The sequence below is a fragment of the Pelobates fuscus genome, chromosome 4, assembly GCF_036172605.1.
Source record: "Pelobates fuscus isolate aPelFus1 chromosome 4, aPelFus1.pri, whole genome shotgun sequence".
Lineage (NCBI taxonomy): Eukaryota > Metazoa > Chordata > Amphibia > Anura > Pelobatidae > Pelobates > Pelobates fuscus.
This window is the reverse complement of record NC_086320.1, coordinates 360115046-360131367: the sequence shown is the minus strand read 5'-3', so window position 1 is coordinate 360131367 and position 16322 is coordinate 360115046. Positions and strand designations below refer to the sequence as shown.

General features: G+C 40.5%; 1 protein-coding gene across 1 annotated transcript in view; it reads right to left on the bottom strand.

Annotated features, from left to right (window-relative positions):
• PITRM1 (pitrilysin metallopeptidase 1) overlaps positions 1–9112 on the bottom strand; it is a 28724-nt gene extending 19612 nt beyond the window's left edge. The window contains exons 1-6 of the mRNA XM_063452643.1: positions 9028–9112; positions 6497–6599; positions 3959–4065; positions 3546–3697; positions 761–875; positions 581–677 (exon numbers count right to left, since the gene is read on the bottom strand). Coding sequence (XP_063308713.1) covers positions 581–677; positions 761–875; positions 3546–3697; positions 3959–4065; positions 6497–6599; positions 9028–9065 — 612 coding nt within the window. The 5' untranslated portion in view covers positions 9066–9112. The remainder of the gene's footprint in view (positions 1–580; positions 678–760; positions 876–3545; positions 3698–3958; positions 4066–6496; positions 6600–9027) is intronic.
• Positions 9113–16322: the final 7210 nt, after the last annotated feature.

The window sequence follows — 16322 nt, the reverse complement described above, 5'->3', positions numbered from 1 at the left end:
TTTTGTGGGAGTGTTCTGGGTGTGTTTTTCAGCCTTCTGATTTTGTATATAAGTGGGCCAGTTTAAACATATTTGTTTTACCCTTCATCAAGTCTATGCTGATGTTTAGGGAACTTGGACTATTGTCACTACTGCGCTTTGGACTCTGGGGATTTATAATGGATATACTCAGCGTGAGTATAGGGGATCCGTTATTGACAGCTAATAAAATGTTTTATCATATCATTACCCATCTTAATGATATTCATTTTATTGGTAACAAAAGAATGGTCATTTCTGAATGGATGTTTTTTTTAAGCACTGTTTGCTTGCAAATCCTGTAGATTTAGTAACAATCTCCCTTGTAGGAATATCTTTTCTGAATTTGCTAATATGAGATACAGGACAACACTTCTACCTTTCTAACATTGTCTTCAATTTAATACTTTTGGATAAGTTGGTAAAATGATTTACTATTTTTGGATAAAAAAAAAAAAAATCTTACAAATATTACAATTACATTACAAAATATTGCAATTGGGGCTATTTTAATTGAACTAGCATTGTATAAAGTATTTTTAAAAAAAACACCACAACTTACAAATGCTCCTTTCATCTCGTTAAAGACGATGCCTTTGAAGATCAATGGAGAGTTAGGATCTGTTGGATCTTTGTGCTCTAGTCTCCATCCTTCTTGCCTACAATAATTAAACAGTGGTATTACCCAACCTTGCAAGTACAGCGACTGATCTGCACGTAATATTCCATTTGATATATTTACCAAAAATCCAGTTCCCTCAAGAATGGGAAGAAAACGGCATCCAAATACACAGACATGAGGTTCTGAAAATCCTTGGGATTTTGTGTTGAAAATGGATACATTGTGTTGTCGCTGGCTGAAACATAAAAGGAATGCCTTTTTATTGGGGGTTATTTTCTCCTTTTTTAAATCCATCCCAGGAAAGACTATTACTACATTAAGTTTGAATTAAATCACTTTACATCTACTGACTGAATTGAATAATGTGCACCACCATTTAGATCTCACAAATAAGCAAACTTTTGCCATGACAACTCTTCCACAAAATGTTTGTATAGCTGTTAATTTTTATGATCTTGCCACCCTGTCAACTTCTTTGAGTAGAATGTATATTCAGCACAGAACTCCAGCAAGAATAATGCACTGTTTTACTTAGAAACGTTTCCCAGAGATCCCACGGACATTATGCAGACTTGGTAAGTGACTTGGGCTGATCAGCAAACTCTCCTTTGGTGTTAATGGGGCTCATCACTAACAAACTTGCAAAACTTTGCAATCATGCAGACTGATTTGTATTAAATTCCCTGACTGTGCCTAGTGTAGTCATACTAATCTGTATATATGCAAAATAAAACCATATTAAAAAAAAAAGAGAATCATTTCACAAGATACCTATTTAATTTCTCTCAGAAGTACTTTATGTTTATCTTCTATTTATTTTAGCGTTTAAATAATAGGAATATAAAGCACCTTCTAAATGGACACTATAGTCACCAAACCAACTTTAGCTTAATGAAGCAGTTTTTGTGCATAGATCATGACTGAAGTCGCACTGCTTCATTTTCTGATATTTAGGAGGTATATCACTCTTGTTCCTGTTTATGCAGCCTTAGCCACACTTTTTCTGGCTCTGACTGACAACCTGCATGAAAATAAAATGGTTTCCTGTTTAATCAGATGCTAACTTACGTTAGAAGTAATTGTTTTTTTTCCTGCTCTGTAAATTTAACTTTAATCACACACAATAGAGTCTACAGGCTATTGACAGAGCAAAAGATAAGAAATTCTTAATTAAACAGAATTTGCAATAAAGGAAGTGTAAACATTAGAGGACGTGTTTAGGAAGGTTGCGTATGTCACATGCAGGGAGGTGTGACTAGAGCTGCATAAACAAAGTGATTTTACTCCTAACGGCAGAGAACGGAGTAGTGAGACTGCAATGACATGATTTATACACCAAAACTGCTTCAATAAGCTAAAATTGTGTTGGTGACTATAGTGTCCCTTTAAATGTACAATATTGAATCTTCAACAACTTTGTAGTGCTAGCGTATGTTTTATTAAACTGAAAAACAATTCAGCACACACACACACACATATATATATTAGATCAGCAGTTGCCAAACTGTGTGCCGCGGCGCCCCACGGCGTGCACACAGGGGTGCTGCGGAATGTTTCCCTGGTGCTATCATTATAGCACCGGACATTAATGCTGAACCGGGGCCCAGTCGGGTGCCGTGGTCTTAAAGGACCCGGCACCTGTAATGTCGGGCGGCGGGGAGGAAGTGACAGCCTGTCACTTCCTCCCAGCGTCATGCAGGGACACAGAGCGGGAGTGACCGCAGCTTGAGGGGAAAGGAGCATGAAGAGCTACAGATCCCTCACTCCCACCAGCCAGCAGGACTCCAAGCCACCAAGCCACTATCCTGGACACATAAGTTAAGCAGGAGATATTAAAAATATCACTTGTGTGTGTATGAGTGTGTGTATGTATATATATATATATATATATATATGTCAGTGTGTGCGCACACATCTGTGTGTCAGGATATGTGCGTGTATGTGCATCTGTGTCATTGTGTGTGTTTTTATGTCAATGTGTGTATCTGTGTCATGTATGTATAAATGTTTGTGTGTGTGTGTATATATGTCGGTGTATGCATGTTTTAAGGTGTGTGTATGTGTCGTGTCTATATGAATTTGTGTGTATGTATATATGTATGTATATACATCCAAGCAGTCATTCACCAGCACAACAAACACACTCCTGCAATCCAACACAAATATTACATACGAACACACCCCTGCATTCAATTCAAAAAGGATATACAAACACACCCCTTCACTCAAACACAAATAGTTCACACAAATGTACACCCGCATTTAAAAGTGAACATTACATTCAAACACACCCCTGCAATCAAATACACCCCTATATTAAAACACAATAACTATACACAAGCACCCCTTCAAACACCAACACTGTACATTACACTATAGCACCAGTAAATGCTGCAGAACTCCACAGATATACATCCTAGAAATGTTGACTTGGGGTGCCTTGGAAAAATATTGAAATATTAAGGGTGCCTTGAACCTAAAAAAAATTTGGGAACCACTGTATTAGATCCAAAAATCCTCTTCTCCATTACTGTAACTGTTCCTCTTTGAGAGGTGCACCTTGACAATTCCATTTTAAATTTTAATTACTGCAAACTATTTAGTTTCCTTGTGAACCACAAGGGCGAAGTACAAAACCTTGAAATGCATACCAGTGGATTTATTAAACAGTAAATTGTACAGATCTGGAAAACAAATTCCAAAATGTAGAGCAAAGCAGCTAATTTAAAAATAAGCCTTCCACCTCTGCTATAGTCACAGTCTGGCTATTTTAGTTTGAATTTTGTAATGTGGTCTTCAGTATGTTGCGGTTCACCAATTAGTGAATAAAGCCTCAATGTTGACTCACATTAGCAATAGGGTGCAGGTAGAGATTATTTTTTATAAAGATGCGTGGTAAACTTACCGGTGAATGCATTCATGAATGTAGATAACGATCTATTCAGCATTTTGAAGAAAGGATCTCTGCATGGATATTTCTCAGAGCCACACAACGTGGTGTGCTCCAGTATGTGTGGGACGCCAGTACTGTCCAGAGGTGTTGTTCTAAACTGAACACTGGAAAAATAAAAGTCACAGGGTAATGGGAGTCACACTAATGTTGGTAAACTCTTTCTGTGGTTCTACAGATATGAATAATAACAAAACTAAAAAAATAAATAAAAAAATCTTTATTTTATTTATTTAAAATATTACATCTGTTTTTTCGAGACTCCAAAGAGAACTCCAAAATTTATGTCACTGCTGGCTTCGAACCAGAGTGCCCAGGCAGCACTATAGCCATGAAAGTTCCCAAACTAGTATTAACCGCTGCATTACCTAAATAAATTATTGGAATCCTCTCTTGCGATGTGCAAGTATTTTGCTCCCGTGTTGTCATGGCTGAGCTTAATAGCAGTTAAAAATAATTCTGGGACAGGTGTAACCTAACAAAGAAACAAAAAAAGATCAGCAGCTTGATAACTCAACCAGAAAATTGTACAAGAGAGCACAGCCTTTTTTTTATTTAAATCAATCAATTCACAAAACACATGCAAAAAAAACAAAAAAACAACATAACTACTAGTAGAGATATGAATGCGCACAGAAAGAATAACAACATTTTTTTTTAAAGAAATGTACAATGTATTCCTTTAACCAGTATTACAACCTGATCATTTGGGCCTAATGCACCATCCTGCACACATTTTTAAAGCTTTATGGTAAGATATTTATTTATAAAATATTTTACCGTGGGAGAGCGGAGCTAGCTCTCGATCAGGCAAGCCGCAGGGATGCGAACTTCCGTAGGCAGGGCGTACAAAAAGCCAGAAAAACAGCACAAAGTGGGGTGTAAACAGCCCAGGAAAACACAGGTGGTGCTACTCTAACAATGGGGCGCAAGACCAAGATGCCCTGGCTGTATCGGCCCAGATACTGTGAAGATATCGGAGATCTTCTGCAGAGACCGTATGTAGAATTGAGGCCTGAAATGGCGGCGGACCTTTGAGATTTCTCTGACGCATCGGAGGATTACTCCCTCCACGACATGGAAGACCTGGGCTATAAAGGGACACCCAAGCCCACACAATCCACTGTGGGAATATCACACCCTGTCACCACAGCCATACTCACAAGCCTATTGGTGGACCTCCGTCAAAGTCTCTTATCCGAAATCACACAGGTAAGGGAGGACATCAAGGGGTTCACTGCACGCCTAGACACAGTTGAGCAAACCACAACAGCTCACACATCACAGGTCCTGGAGCTACAAAAGCAGGTCAGTGATCTCACCGCGGCCCATGCAACCCTCAGCCACCAACTAGCTGCCATGGAAGACAAAAGAAGGTGGAAACACCTGAAAATTAAAGGCCTAGCAGACGGCGGCACCACTGCAGGACTGCCTCATTTTCTGCGCAGACTTTTTGCGGCCCTCTTGCTGTCTAAACAGGCATATTGTTAGACAGGATGTTCCGCCTCCCTAAGCCTTCATCAGCTGCGGCTTCAGCCACTAGCTACCTACTAATACAATTTTTAAATGGCCAGGACAAGGCCGCCATTTTAAACACAACCAGAGGGAAAACTCCATATCGGTTCGAAGAAATGGACATTGCATTTTTCTACAACCTTTCCCGTATGACGCTGCAATGGAGAAAATCACTGCGCCCTCTCACAACACTTCTGTCGACTCAGAGCATTAAATACCACTGGAGTTCCCCTCACATTCTTATAATACAGCACCAGAATGTGGATTACAAAGTGTCCAATGCTTCCAAGATGGACGCAATCCTGATCAGGCTTGGTCTGCATGGCACCCCCATATCTACAATTCGTTCCAGCCTCCAAGAGCAAGACCTCTGTTGCAGTTACCTTGCAGCACCCTCTTTTTGTTTTTTATGCTTTATTTCCAATTTTTCCACCTATACAAAGAGAGACTTACGCGGTTTTAAGTTTATCAGTTCTTACGTGTTATGTTTTGTTTCTAAGGATTTTATCACACCAAGTCATTGAGAAACCCCTGTGGCCTTCCTGGGTCATGGCCAGGAATAACCCATTTACGCTAGCTCACCTATTACCACCAACCCCCCCCCCCCAGCTCCGCACTAATAATTTCCCACTTTACTCTAACATGTGGAGCTGCCATCCTTGCGAGCAAAGCTTCCCCTATCTTTAAGTTTGTATTCACCTTTTTTATTTTATTTTCCTTGTTGTGTTTCCATTTTGAACATTGCCGTGCCCTTTTACTGCACCTACTGCTTATAAAACCTACACTAACTGCCTAGGCACGGCAGTTTACTCCAATTTAAAAAAATAAACATACAGCACAGTTATTATTATTATTATGATATTTATAGAGCGCCGTCAAATTCCGCAGCGCTTTACAGTGGGTGGACGAACAGACATGTAGTTGTATCCAGACAAGTTGGACACACAGGAACAGAGGGGTTGAGGGCCCTGCTCAATGAGCTCACATGCTAGAGGGAGTGGGGTAAAATGACACAAAAAGGTAAGGATAGTATTAGACTAGTGACTAAGATTGAATGTATGTCACTGACCATTTTGTCATATCTCGACTATTGTATCACATGCTATGTCTCTTATGTACCAGACTGCGCAAAAATAAAGAATTTTAAAAAATATATATTTATTTTTTACCAGGAAGAATACATTGAGATTTCATTCATTTTCAAGTATGACCTGGGGATATCAGCTCAAGGAGCCGATTATAAAACATTTAGACCGATGTTTAATGGGAGACTTTCAATTTGGAACACTGAATGGATAATTAAGGCTCAAATAATTTTAATTGAAGTTTATCAGTGAAAGTACTTTGAAGTACTGGCTGCATTGAAGACCAGTGCTTATATACCGTAATACCTCATTTACTGTGAAACCATGAATCGTTTCTCCTGGTTTATACTGCAAGGCTCTCTCATTTGCCAAACTTCCCTTCCATCTTTGTGAATACCGGGAAATTGCACTATGGAGTAAATAGAGGAAAATTAAATCATTAGTAACAGAAATTCTCTGATCAATCTCCTCGAACCATAAAACTGGCTAGGTCTATATAAAGAAATTAAAAAATAATAATAAAAATACTGAACTTGATGAAAATCAAAAGAAACTATACTATACTAAACTAAAAAATAACAATGAGATGATAAAATCAAATAATAATTATTTCACTTCATATTGAGCTACAGAACATGAAAAATGTGCATTTAAAAAGTAAAACAAAATTGCTTATTTAAAGGTTCAGCAGTTCAGATATTCTAATTAAAGGATTTTGGGCTAGCTTGCTGTGGGCTGTTTGGAACTTGTTCAACCACTCCCAGAATCTCACATAATGAATAGTTATCTCAGTCGGCTATTGTACGAGTTTCAGTACCTGTTTTCCAGCTCAGACCTGAGGGTCATGGGTTTAAACCCCAGCAGGGTCTTCACTTATTGCTCAATAAAATTAACACCTTTCAAGTGAGTAACAGAACATATCTATACCAGTTAAAAATTATAGACATAGTAAATGGATGATAGATGTCCCTGGCCATTGAATAATGATGTACTGGGACAGTCATTCATCAGGTAAGGACAGTGTTTATGACTTTCCCAGCACATAATTTGCTGTGGAGGGGTTAAACTATATATTGGGGGTCTGCAGGACTCCAAAATAACATTACAAAAAAAAAAAAAAAAAGGGATCAGAGGGATTCCAGTCCCTCGTTTGCAATAAGTGCATTGAATTTCACAGACATTCCAATGCAAAGAAAAGAAAGCTAATGAGGGCAGGCATATTCTTGCATGATGCCCTATGGCATCATACTACACATTTGACTTAAGATCTACCAACGAATTCTAGATTTTGCAGAATTTTCCATAGTTCTCCGCCTTATATTCTTATTAACATGAGCGTGTGAGACATGCCTCTAATGGGGTCATAAGTGGTCTGGGTGCAGTGGCTCTGTCCCTTTAAGTGAATACTATAGGCATCAAAACAACGTTAGCTTAATGAAGCAGGTTTAGTGTATACACTGTGCCCTTGCAGTCTCACTGCTTAATTTTCCGCCATTTAGGAGTTAAATTACTTTTGTAAATTTAAATTTGTGCAGCTCTGTGTATTTTTACAAGTGTCATCATCCATGAGTGTCTCATATAAAAACAGCAATCTCATGATGAGTTACTAGTTGCTGTGAGTTACATAATATACAGCATGTGTAATCATAGCAATCTAACTTGCATTTAACCTTGCTTTTAGATGGCTTTCATCAAGCTGATCTGTCTCACTTGAGAGCTTCTAATAAATATTGAAATGCCAAGCATGGCCACTTATGTTTTCTCAGTACTGGCCATTTTTTATTTGCTCACATGTAGCAAAATAGGACAACTTTTCACAACTTTTTGACATTTACACTTTAACTGGGCATTCCATATCAACTAAACATGCATTACACACAATGTCTGTCTTTAGACTGTAATGTTAGCAAGCAGTATCTAAAATGCAAAATTTATCAAGAAACAAACATCGTACAGAAAGAGACTGCCATCAATACAAAAAAAGATCCCATCAGCAGTCTATTGATACAATGGGACACACACCCTACAGAATAACAGATAGATATAGATCAGATACATTTACATAAAAAAAATATAATTCCTAGTAAGTACAACCAAAGATACAACTGCTGACACACAAGGTTATATAAGCATTTGTGAGTATTTACAAAATATCAAAAAAGCCTTCTGTAAATATTACTGTTATTGCATTAACTAAAAGGGTTTGTTTTGAGTTTTACCTAATTCTAGTAAATTGCGTACAACTAGGATCATTAAAACTAGCTGAAATAGAAAACAAGTGTGTGACTTCGAAATCTTAACTTAGCATTTTCTTTTCAAATTATTTTCATTGAACGGTTTGTGAAAAACATTTTTTCAAGTAATACTGAACAGAAATATATATATAAAAAAAACATGAAACTACAGAAATGAGTATTAAACACACATATATATATATATATATATATATATATATATATATATAAAATTAATAATAAATAATAAAAATTACTGTATACTAGATTATTATTTTTAATTAGCTGATGAAAGCTACATTTACATAAAAAAGGAAACAGAATTCCTATTAAATAAAAACAAAAATACAACTGCTGACACACAAGGTAATATATAAGCATTTGTGAATATTTACAAATATATATAAAGTCTTGTGTAAATATTACTTTTATTGCATTAACTAACAGGACTAATCAATCCAACTCTAGCCATGTAGTTTATATTGGACTACAATCCCCATCATCCAGAGGCAGCCCCATACCCCTTGCTGTAGAACTTGTCATGTAGCCATGAGCTCACCCAGTGCTCACCCAGTGCCCACCCTCTGCCCCCCCGGTACCTACCGGCTCAGTAGGAGCCCTGCTCGGAGCTGTCTGATCATGTCTCTGGCTGCCACAAACTCCTCGCACCCAGTCTGCCCGGCTTCACCATCTAACCAGTGACCTCTGCGCTCACCACCATCCCGCACACCCATTGGCCGAACGGCTAGCTAAGAAAGTCGCGATTGGCTGGTTGCTAACCGGGCACCCGGCATGTGACAGATTCCACCATCCGAAAAGAGTCTCCGAGCTCCATACACAAGAGACCCTATCGCCGTTTGGCACAGTGTCGCTGTGGCGGAGGAGTTATTTTGTTGGAGCAAAGAATAGCTGTCTTTCCCATACATTAACGTTTTATCTCTAGTGATGAGAGCTCTTTAGTGAAATTTAGTTGGTGTGACAGCTAATAGTTGCAATATGTCAGACATTGGCTCCTGTATAGTTTGGGGCTGACTAACATGTCTCCCCCCTCCTCCCCCAGTTGTGATCTCAAAATGCTTAGTAAGATTAAAATATAACTTATCTATAACAGCAAGGCCTCCAGATAAACCATCATGAATTCTGGTGTATTCATTGTATAAAGTGTGTCACATAACTCCCAACAGTGATTAGAGGGACACTATAGGCACCCAGACCACTTCAGCTCATTGAAGTGGTATTGGTGCATATTCCCAGGTCCCCTAACCCTGGAAGTGCAATTATTGCAGGCTATAATTCATTTTAATAATTACCTCTCCATGGTTAAGGGACATGGGAATATTTTTTTGACAATAATTAACCCTAAAAACCCTGGAAGTCCCATTAGAGCAGGGGTTCCCCACCCAGTCCTAAGTTACCCCCTTAACAGTCCAGGATTTAGGGATTACTCTGTTGTGTCTAAAGTGTTTTTTTTTTCCCTCTCTCTAAAAATGCCTTAGACACAACTGGGTAATCCTTAAATCCTGGACTATTAGGGAGTATTTGAGGACTGGGTTGGGATTGGGAACCACTGCTATAGAGGGACTTCAGGGATGTTAGGTGACTTTTGGGGCGCCTAACTGACCCTGGACGTCCTCACGCTATGGATGAGGATATTCAACGTCACTCAAAACCCCATACTAAAGCATTGTATTGCGGGGGAGGAGCGAAGGAGGACCCAAGCCAGCACCGCGGGACGTCAACACTGGACTCAGGTAAGTGACAGAAAGGGTTTTTAACCCATTCTTCACCATGGTGGTTAGTAAGGTGGGGCACTATAACTATGTTTTCCTGGAACTATAGGGTTCGTTTAAGAGGGACCATGCTGAATATGAGTTCCTCTTCTGCTTTCCCAGGTTTGCCTCAAGGTGTCCTTAAAAATGGACAAGAGAACAGGGACATCTTGACGCATGGGCGTGCTGGCCTGTTGCCCGGGTTCCTCAAGAGCATAGGGGCCCCATAGATTTGCCAACTTTTCATTATATTATTCGAGAAGATTTATTCAGACCCTTCAATCATTTTTATCAAAACATGTAGGTGGACTAATCACCCCAGTATCAGCTGTTAACTGCACAAGTCAGTTTTAAAGCAATTCTCTGCAAAGAAATTTCACAAATGTTTGTGTTGAACACTTTATTAAAGGGACACTATAGTCACCAGAACAACTACAGCTTAATGTAGTTGTTCTGGTGAGTATATTAGCTCCCTTTAGGCATTTTCATGTAAACACTGCCTTTTCAGAGATGCCCCTAGGGACATCTCCAAATGGCCACTCCATAGATCCTGGCTCAGTATTGTAGCTTTGTATGGTTGAGGACCACCCGATCGCAATGGATTTCCCAGTGATGATGTCAGAGCTGGGATGAAGCCCTCATTTCCTCCCAGCCAACAGAGCGACGTGCAGGAGGAGAGTGGAAGCTCTGACTCCCATCAGCATGAGGCAGCCACTGGACCCCAGGAAAGTCACTAAATGTTTTTAACAGTTAGTGTGTGTGTGTGATAGAGAATGTCTCTAAAGCATGTTTTTTTCATGATTAAACACTGATTTTGTCAGAAGTATCAATAAATCTAAACTTAATTTTGTCAGTAGTTTATATTTTTATTCCTGTGAGTGATTGTGTAGGTAGGACCCCAGTGCACTGCTTTGCCCAGGGGCCTATAGTGCTGTTAAGAGTACTCTGTCTCAGGACACTGTGTTTAGACAGGAACCCCCATGATGGATGTAGTAAGCCTACTTCCATAGGAAGATTATCACAAGTTAAACTACTTCTGGATCACTAATTAATTCTGTCTTCTGGGCTGCATAGTTTGAAAGGACTGTCTGACCAATTGTGTAATTCAATAAAATTCTACATACTGCTGGGTAGCACTTTCAAGTCATGCTTCTGCATAATGCAGAACTCATTAGTGTCCCGAAATAACTTTTTAATTAGCACCTTAAAGGGACACTATAAGTACCAAAACAAATTTAACTTAAACCCTTAAGGACACATGACGGAAATATTATGTCATGATTCCCTTTTATTCCAGAAGTTGTGTCCTTAATGGGTTAATGTAGCAGCTTTGGTATATATATCATACCCCTGCAGTCTCACTGCTTCATTATCTGCCATTTACAATTACAATTATTTATATAGCGACAACTTATTCCGCAGTGCTCTACAATAGATAAACAGGCCAAACAGTTCTAACAAAACATATTTGATAAACAGTTGGTGAAGAGGGTCCTGCCCAAGCAAGCTTACAATCTAAAAGGATTAGGAACAAATACACACAGGGAAGTTAGGGGATCAATTGACATGTTTCATAGGTGCCAACAGTCCCGATTTTGGTGGTGCAGTCCCACCCAGCAAATACTGCTCCTAGTGATCTGTCCTCTATTTTGAAATCTGATTGCAGATTTCAAAATGCAGTAGGGACTGGGTACTAGGACAATGCTCCATTGACCTTAAGGTAAAAAGGCACGTTTGTAGTCTTAGAGGGAGAAAAATCACGGAGTTCGGTCTCAGAGAGATTACATTTTAGGAATCGTGAAGTCATCCAATCAGAAACAGAGGATGGGGAGTCAGTGACACGATACAACAAATGAGGACAAAAAAGAAGAGAGGTATCTGGGTATCATTATTACAGACATTCATTATATATTATGTATAAGGATGTTAACTATCAGTAAAGGAAATGTGCCAAGTGGCATTTATTGGTTACATAATTTTTTCACGCCTATGTAGCAAACCTCTTGCATACATACGTTTGTAAATCTTTTAATGTCTTATATGTTCTTATAAGGTCTCTGATGCCTTGTGCATGATGCAAATGTACAGTTCATGCAGTAAGTTACTCAATTCATTTCAGTAAATTCTCCTCTGCGATTGTAATATAGCAAACAAAAAAGCTAATCTTTTTTTTGCATTTTGTAATACACTGTCGATTTAACGCAATAAAATTTGAGTTCAGCACTCACTTAGACTGTCATTTCTACTTATTAAAAACATCATTGTTGTATTTTGTATGTAACCTTTATATTTTAAATGTAGCTATTAAATAGAGCAATGCTTTAATGATGCTTTCCTAAAAGTAAAAATCTCTAGAAAAGATGTTGTTCAAAAAGACCCTCTTAACGTACACTCCCTCAGACCCTAGTATGCAACAACATACGTTATGAGATCGCACATCATCACACATAAGATCTGATGTATTTGTCCCCAGCAGACGCGTCGGCCCCCTACGCCAGAGCTTCCCGTTCCAATGGGCGGACCAAAAGATCAGATACCTGGGAACCTGGCTGACCAAAGACAGCAAAGACCTCTTTCAAGCTAACTTCGCCACCACACTTTCTACCTTTTCAAAAAGACATGAGGGACTGGGCACATCCGCACATATCATGGCTCGGAGGGTCCAAGTCATCAAGATGAATTTCCTCCCACGCCTACTATACTTATTCCAAACCATCCCCATTAACCCCTTAAGGACACATGACGTGTCTGACACGTCATGATTCCCTTTTATTCCAGAAGTTTGGTCCTTAAGGGGTTAAACTCCCTGGGGCGTTTTTCGCCGCACGAAAAACAGCCATGATCACATACATTTGGGACGGTAGACGCCCAAGGATGAAAGCCACCATACTAATGAAACCCAAGGACATGGGGGGCCTAGCACTGCCGGACTTCCGCTCATACCACACGGCCACAAATCTCCTGAGGCAAACATGCCATTAGCAGCCATACCCTGGGGCAGGAAGGACCCAGACACCCGAGACATGTCCCCATACACTAGATTCACCCTGGAAATATAGCGCAAAGCGTCGAGGACACACAACTTAGCGCCCTACCCCTCCCCCCTGACACCACTGATACACAACACTGACTTCACGCCGGGTCTCGACCCTAAAGCATTTCAGGAAATTCTCCAGACCCCGATCCCGAGACTACACCACATAACCACCAACGGCAAATGCAAACCACTAGTGGACATGCTGGGGGACAAGACACCCACTTTCATACAAAGCTTCAAACACGCACAACTTTCCGCCTTCGTACACACCCTACCACAGGGAACCGCACTCACCAGAAACCGCACAACATTCGAGACACTAAGCAATAACCCAGACCCACTACCACACGGAGTCTCCCTCTTATACACAATGTTGCAGACAGAGACACCTACTGCTAAACCTCTATTTATGGGGAAATGGGAAACGGCACTGAACAGAACGTTCACAGACGCAGAGTGGGAGCAGATATGCTACCTCACTCACCACTGCTCGACACACAGCAAAACCCAAGAGACGGCATTTAAAATCCTGACGAACTGGTACCGCACCCCACACCTCCTCCACAACATAGACCCAGAACACACTAACCTCTGCTGGAGGTGCGAGAGGGAAACAGGAACTGCACTACACATTTGGTGGGACTGCGAGGTAATTAGACCGTACTGGGAGGGCATACACAACATACTAAATATGTTCTCGGATGCACCTCCCCCCCCCTGGAACCGGCAGCAATGCTCCTTCACCACACCACAGTACCGAGATCCAGATATAAGAAATCCATGACGGTTAGGATACTGAATGTAGCCAAACAGATACTCCCCCAATACTGGAAGCAAAAGACTGCACCCCCGTTAAAGGTATGGTTCGCCCAGATGGAAGAACTTAGGGCAATAGAAGACCTGATCATGACAGCCACAGACCAACCCCAGACTTACGCGGAGACCTGGACACTGTGGCTCCTCGAGACCGCCAAAGACGCCTTTCTAGAGAAGATTAAGGACAGGGAGGTGGCCAGACCCCGACCCACCCTCCCCATTACCACCTAGAATGAACATGACACGAGACTGGTACCCACGGCTAAACCACCCTGAAGCTCCAATGCGCAACCACAACCTGACACCACTAATGAACGAATGCCATACGCTATTCTAACATACTGCATACACCCAACACAACAGATACCTAGACACACTTTAATACACTTATTGCAGCAGACATGCACAGCAACTCGATACGACACACATAACCAACAGCGCCCGAATGGGAGTGAGACCCACGACCAGGCACCGCACCACTCCTCCCCAGGAGACGAAAACACTGTGAGACACAAACACACAGAAGAGTCGCAATTAACCCACGCACATCACATAGGAAGTAAACATTGTTGCATACTCACATATCATACGGGACCTGCGCGTCCGACAATACAGCGGGCCTGCGAGCCCAAATATACGTACGAATAATTGACTTCAACAAAATGCATAACGCTCCAATATGGTTTCACACGAATGTCTAGCATACTGTATATACCTGATAACACATCCGTGAGGGCCTGCGTGCCCGATAACTCCTTTAATTGCAAAGTTAACCTGATTACATGTTACGTTAAAAGCAGAGACCTGCGAGTGTCAAAAACCTGAACGAGAAAACCAAAATAAAAATTATATTTACAAAAAAAAAAAGATCTGATGTATTTGTGTATAGTATATATTGTATAATTGTTGTGCATTTTTTTCCATGCCTAACCCAGAGTGATGCATTCATAAGCACAATGACCACAAATACAGGCTTATAGAACAGTTTCAGCAAGTGAAGGAGGCAAACTTTCACTAGGCTCATGGGTAATGCATGCTCATGTCATACAGGTACACAGATTTGATGACAGGGTTACACTTTCCTACCTGACATTAGAGGAGTGGGAAGAGTTTCAGCCTAAATATTTAAGAACAAAATAAATTAAATTTGAAGTAATTTCAGAGAAGGTCTGCAGACACAGCTTCCTAGTGCCATAATCAGTAAAATAATAAACTGTAGTGGCTATGTTGCTTGGAGTGTGCGTTTAACTGTATATTTAGTGGAATTTAAGCAATTTAATGAAGAACATGTCATGTATGATCACTTGATCTGTAGGAAACCGTAACAACTGTCCAGTCTGTTTGTTTTTCCAGCACACCCAACAGATTGTAGAAATATAAATGGAAACATCCCGCAGATGCTCAATCAGATTGAGATCTGGGGAATTTGGAGGCCAAAGCAACACCTTGAACTCTGTCATGTTAATCAAACCATTCCTGAACATTTTTTGCAGTGTGACAGGGTGCATTATCCTGCTGAAAGACAGATGAAGTGAATAACATTGATGGCCACTGCCATCAGGGAACACACCGCTGCCATGAAGGGGTATATGTGATATACAACACTCTCTAGGTAGGTGATACATGACAAAGTGACATCCAAATAAACGCCAGGACCCAAGGTTTCCCAGAAGAACATTGCCCAGTGCATAACACTGCCTCCACTGACGTCTTGTATCCTTCAGCCATCTCTTCCCCAGGTAAACGATGCACATACACACCATGGCCATCCACCTGACCTAAACTAAAATGTTATTCATCAGACCAGGCAACTTTTTTCCATTTCTCCGTGGTCCAGTTCTGACACTGACGTCCCCACTAAAGGCACTCTTGGTGGTAGGTCATCATGGGCATTCTGACCGGTCTGCGGCAACTAGACATGTGCAATTCATTTCGTTTCGAATGTACATTAAGACAAATTTTGTGCAATTCGGACATTTGGATGCTTATGAATGTCCGAAGTTCGGTAGTTTGGAAGTGGCGAAACGAATTGCCGAAGTGCTGAAGTTCCGAAGTGCTGAAGTTCCAAAGTGCTTAAATTTCTGAAAAGTGGCAAAACAAGAGAGAGGGAGGGAAAATTACATGAATGATGACAAGAATCTTGACCAATAAGCTAATTCCTGGCACTGGGAGCCCTATAGATGGTTAAGTGGTTGTGGTGGTAGTCCTGGCACTGGGAGCCATATATATGTGTAAGTGGTTGTGGTGGCAGTCTGGGCACTGGGAGCCCTATATAT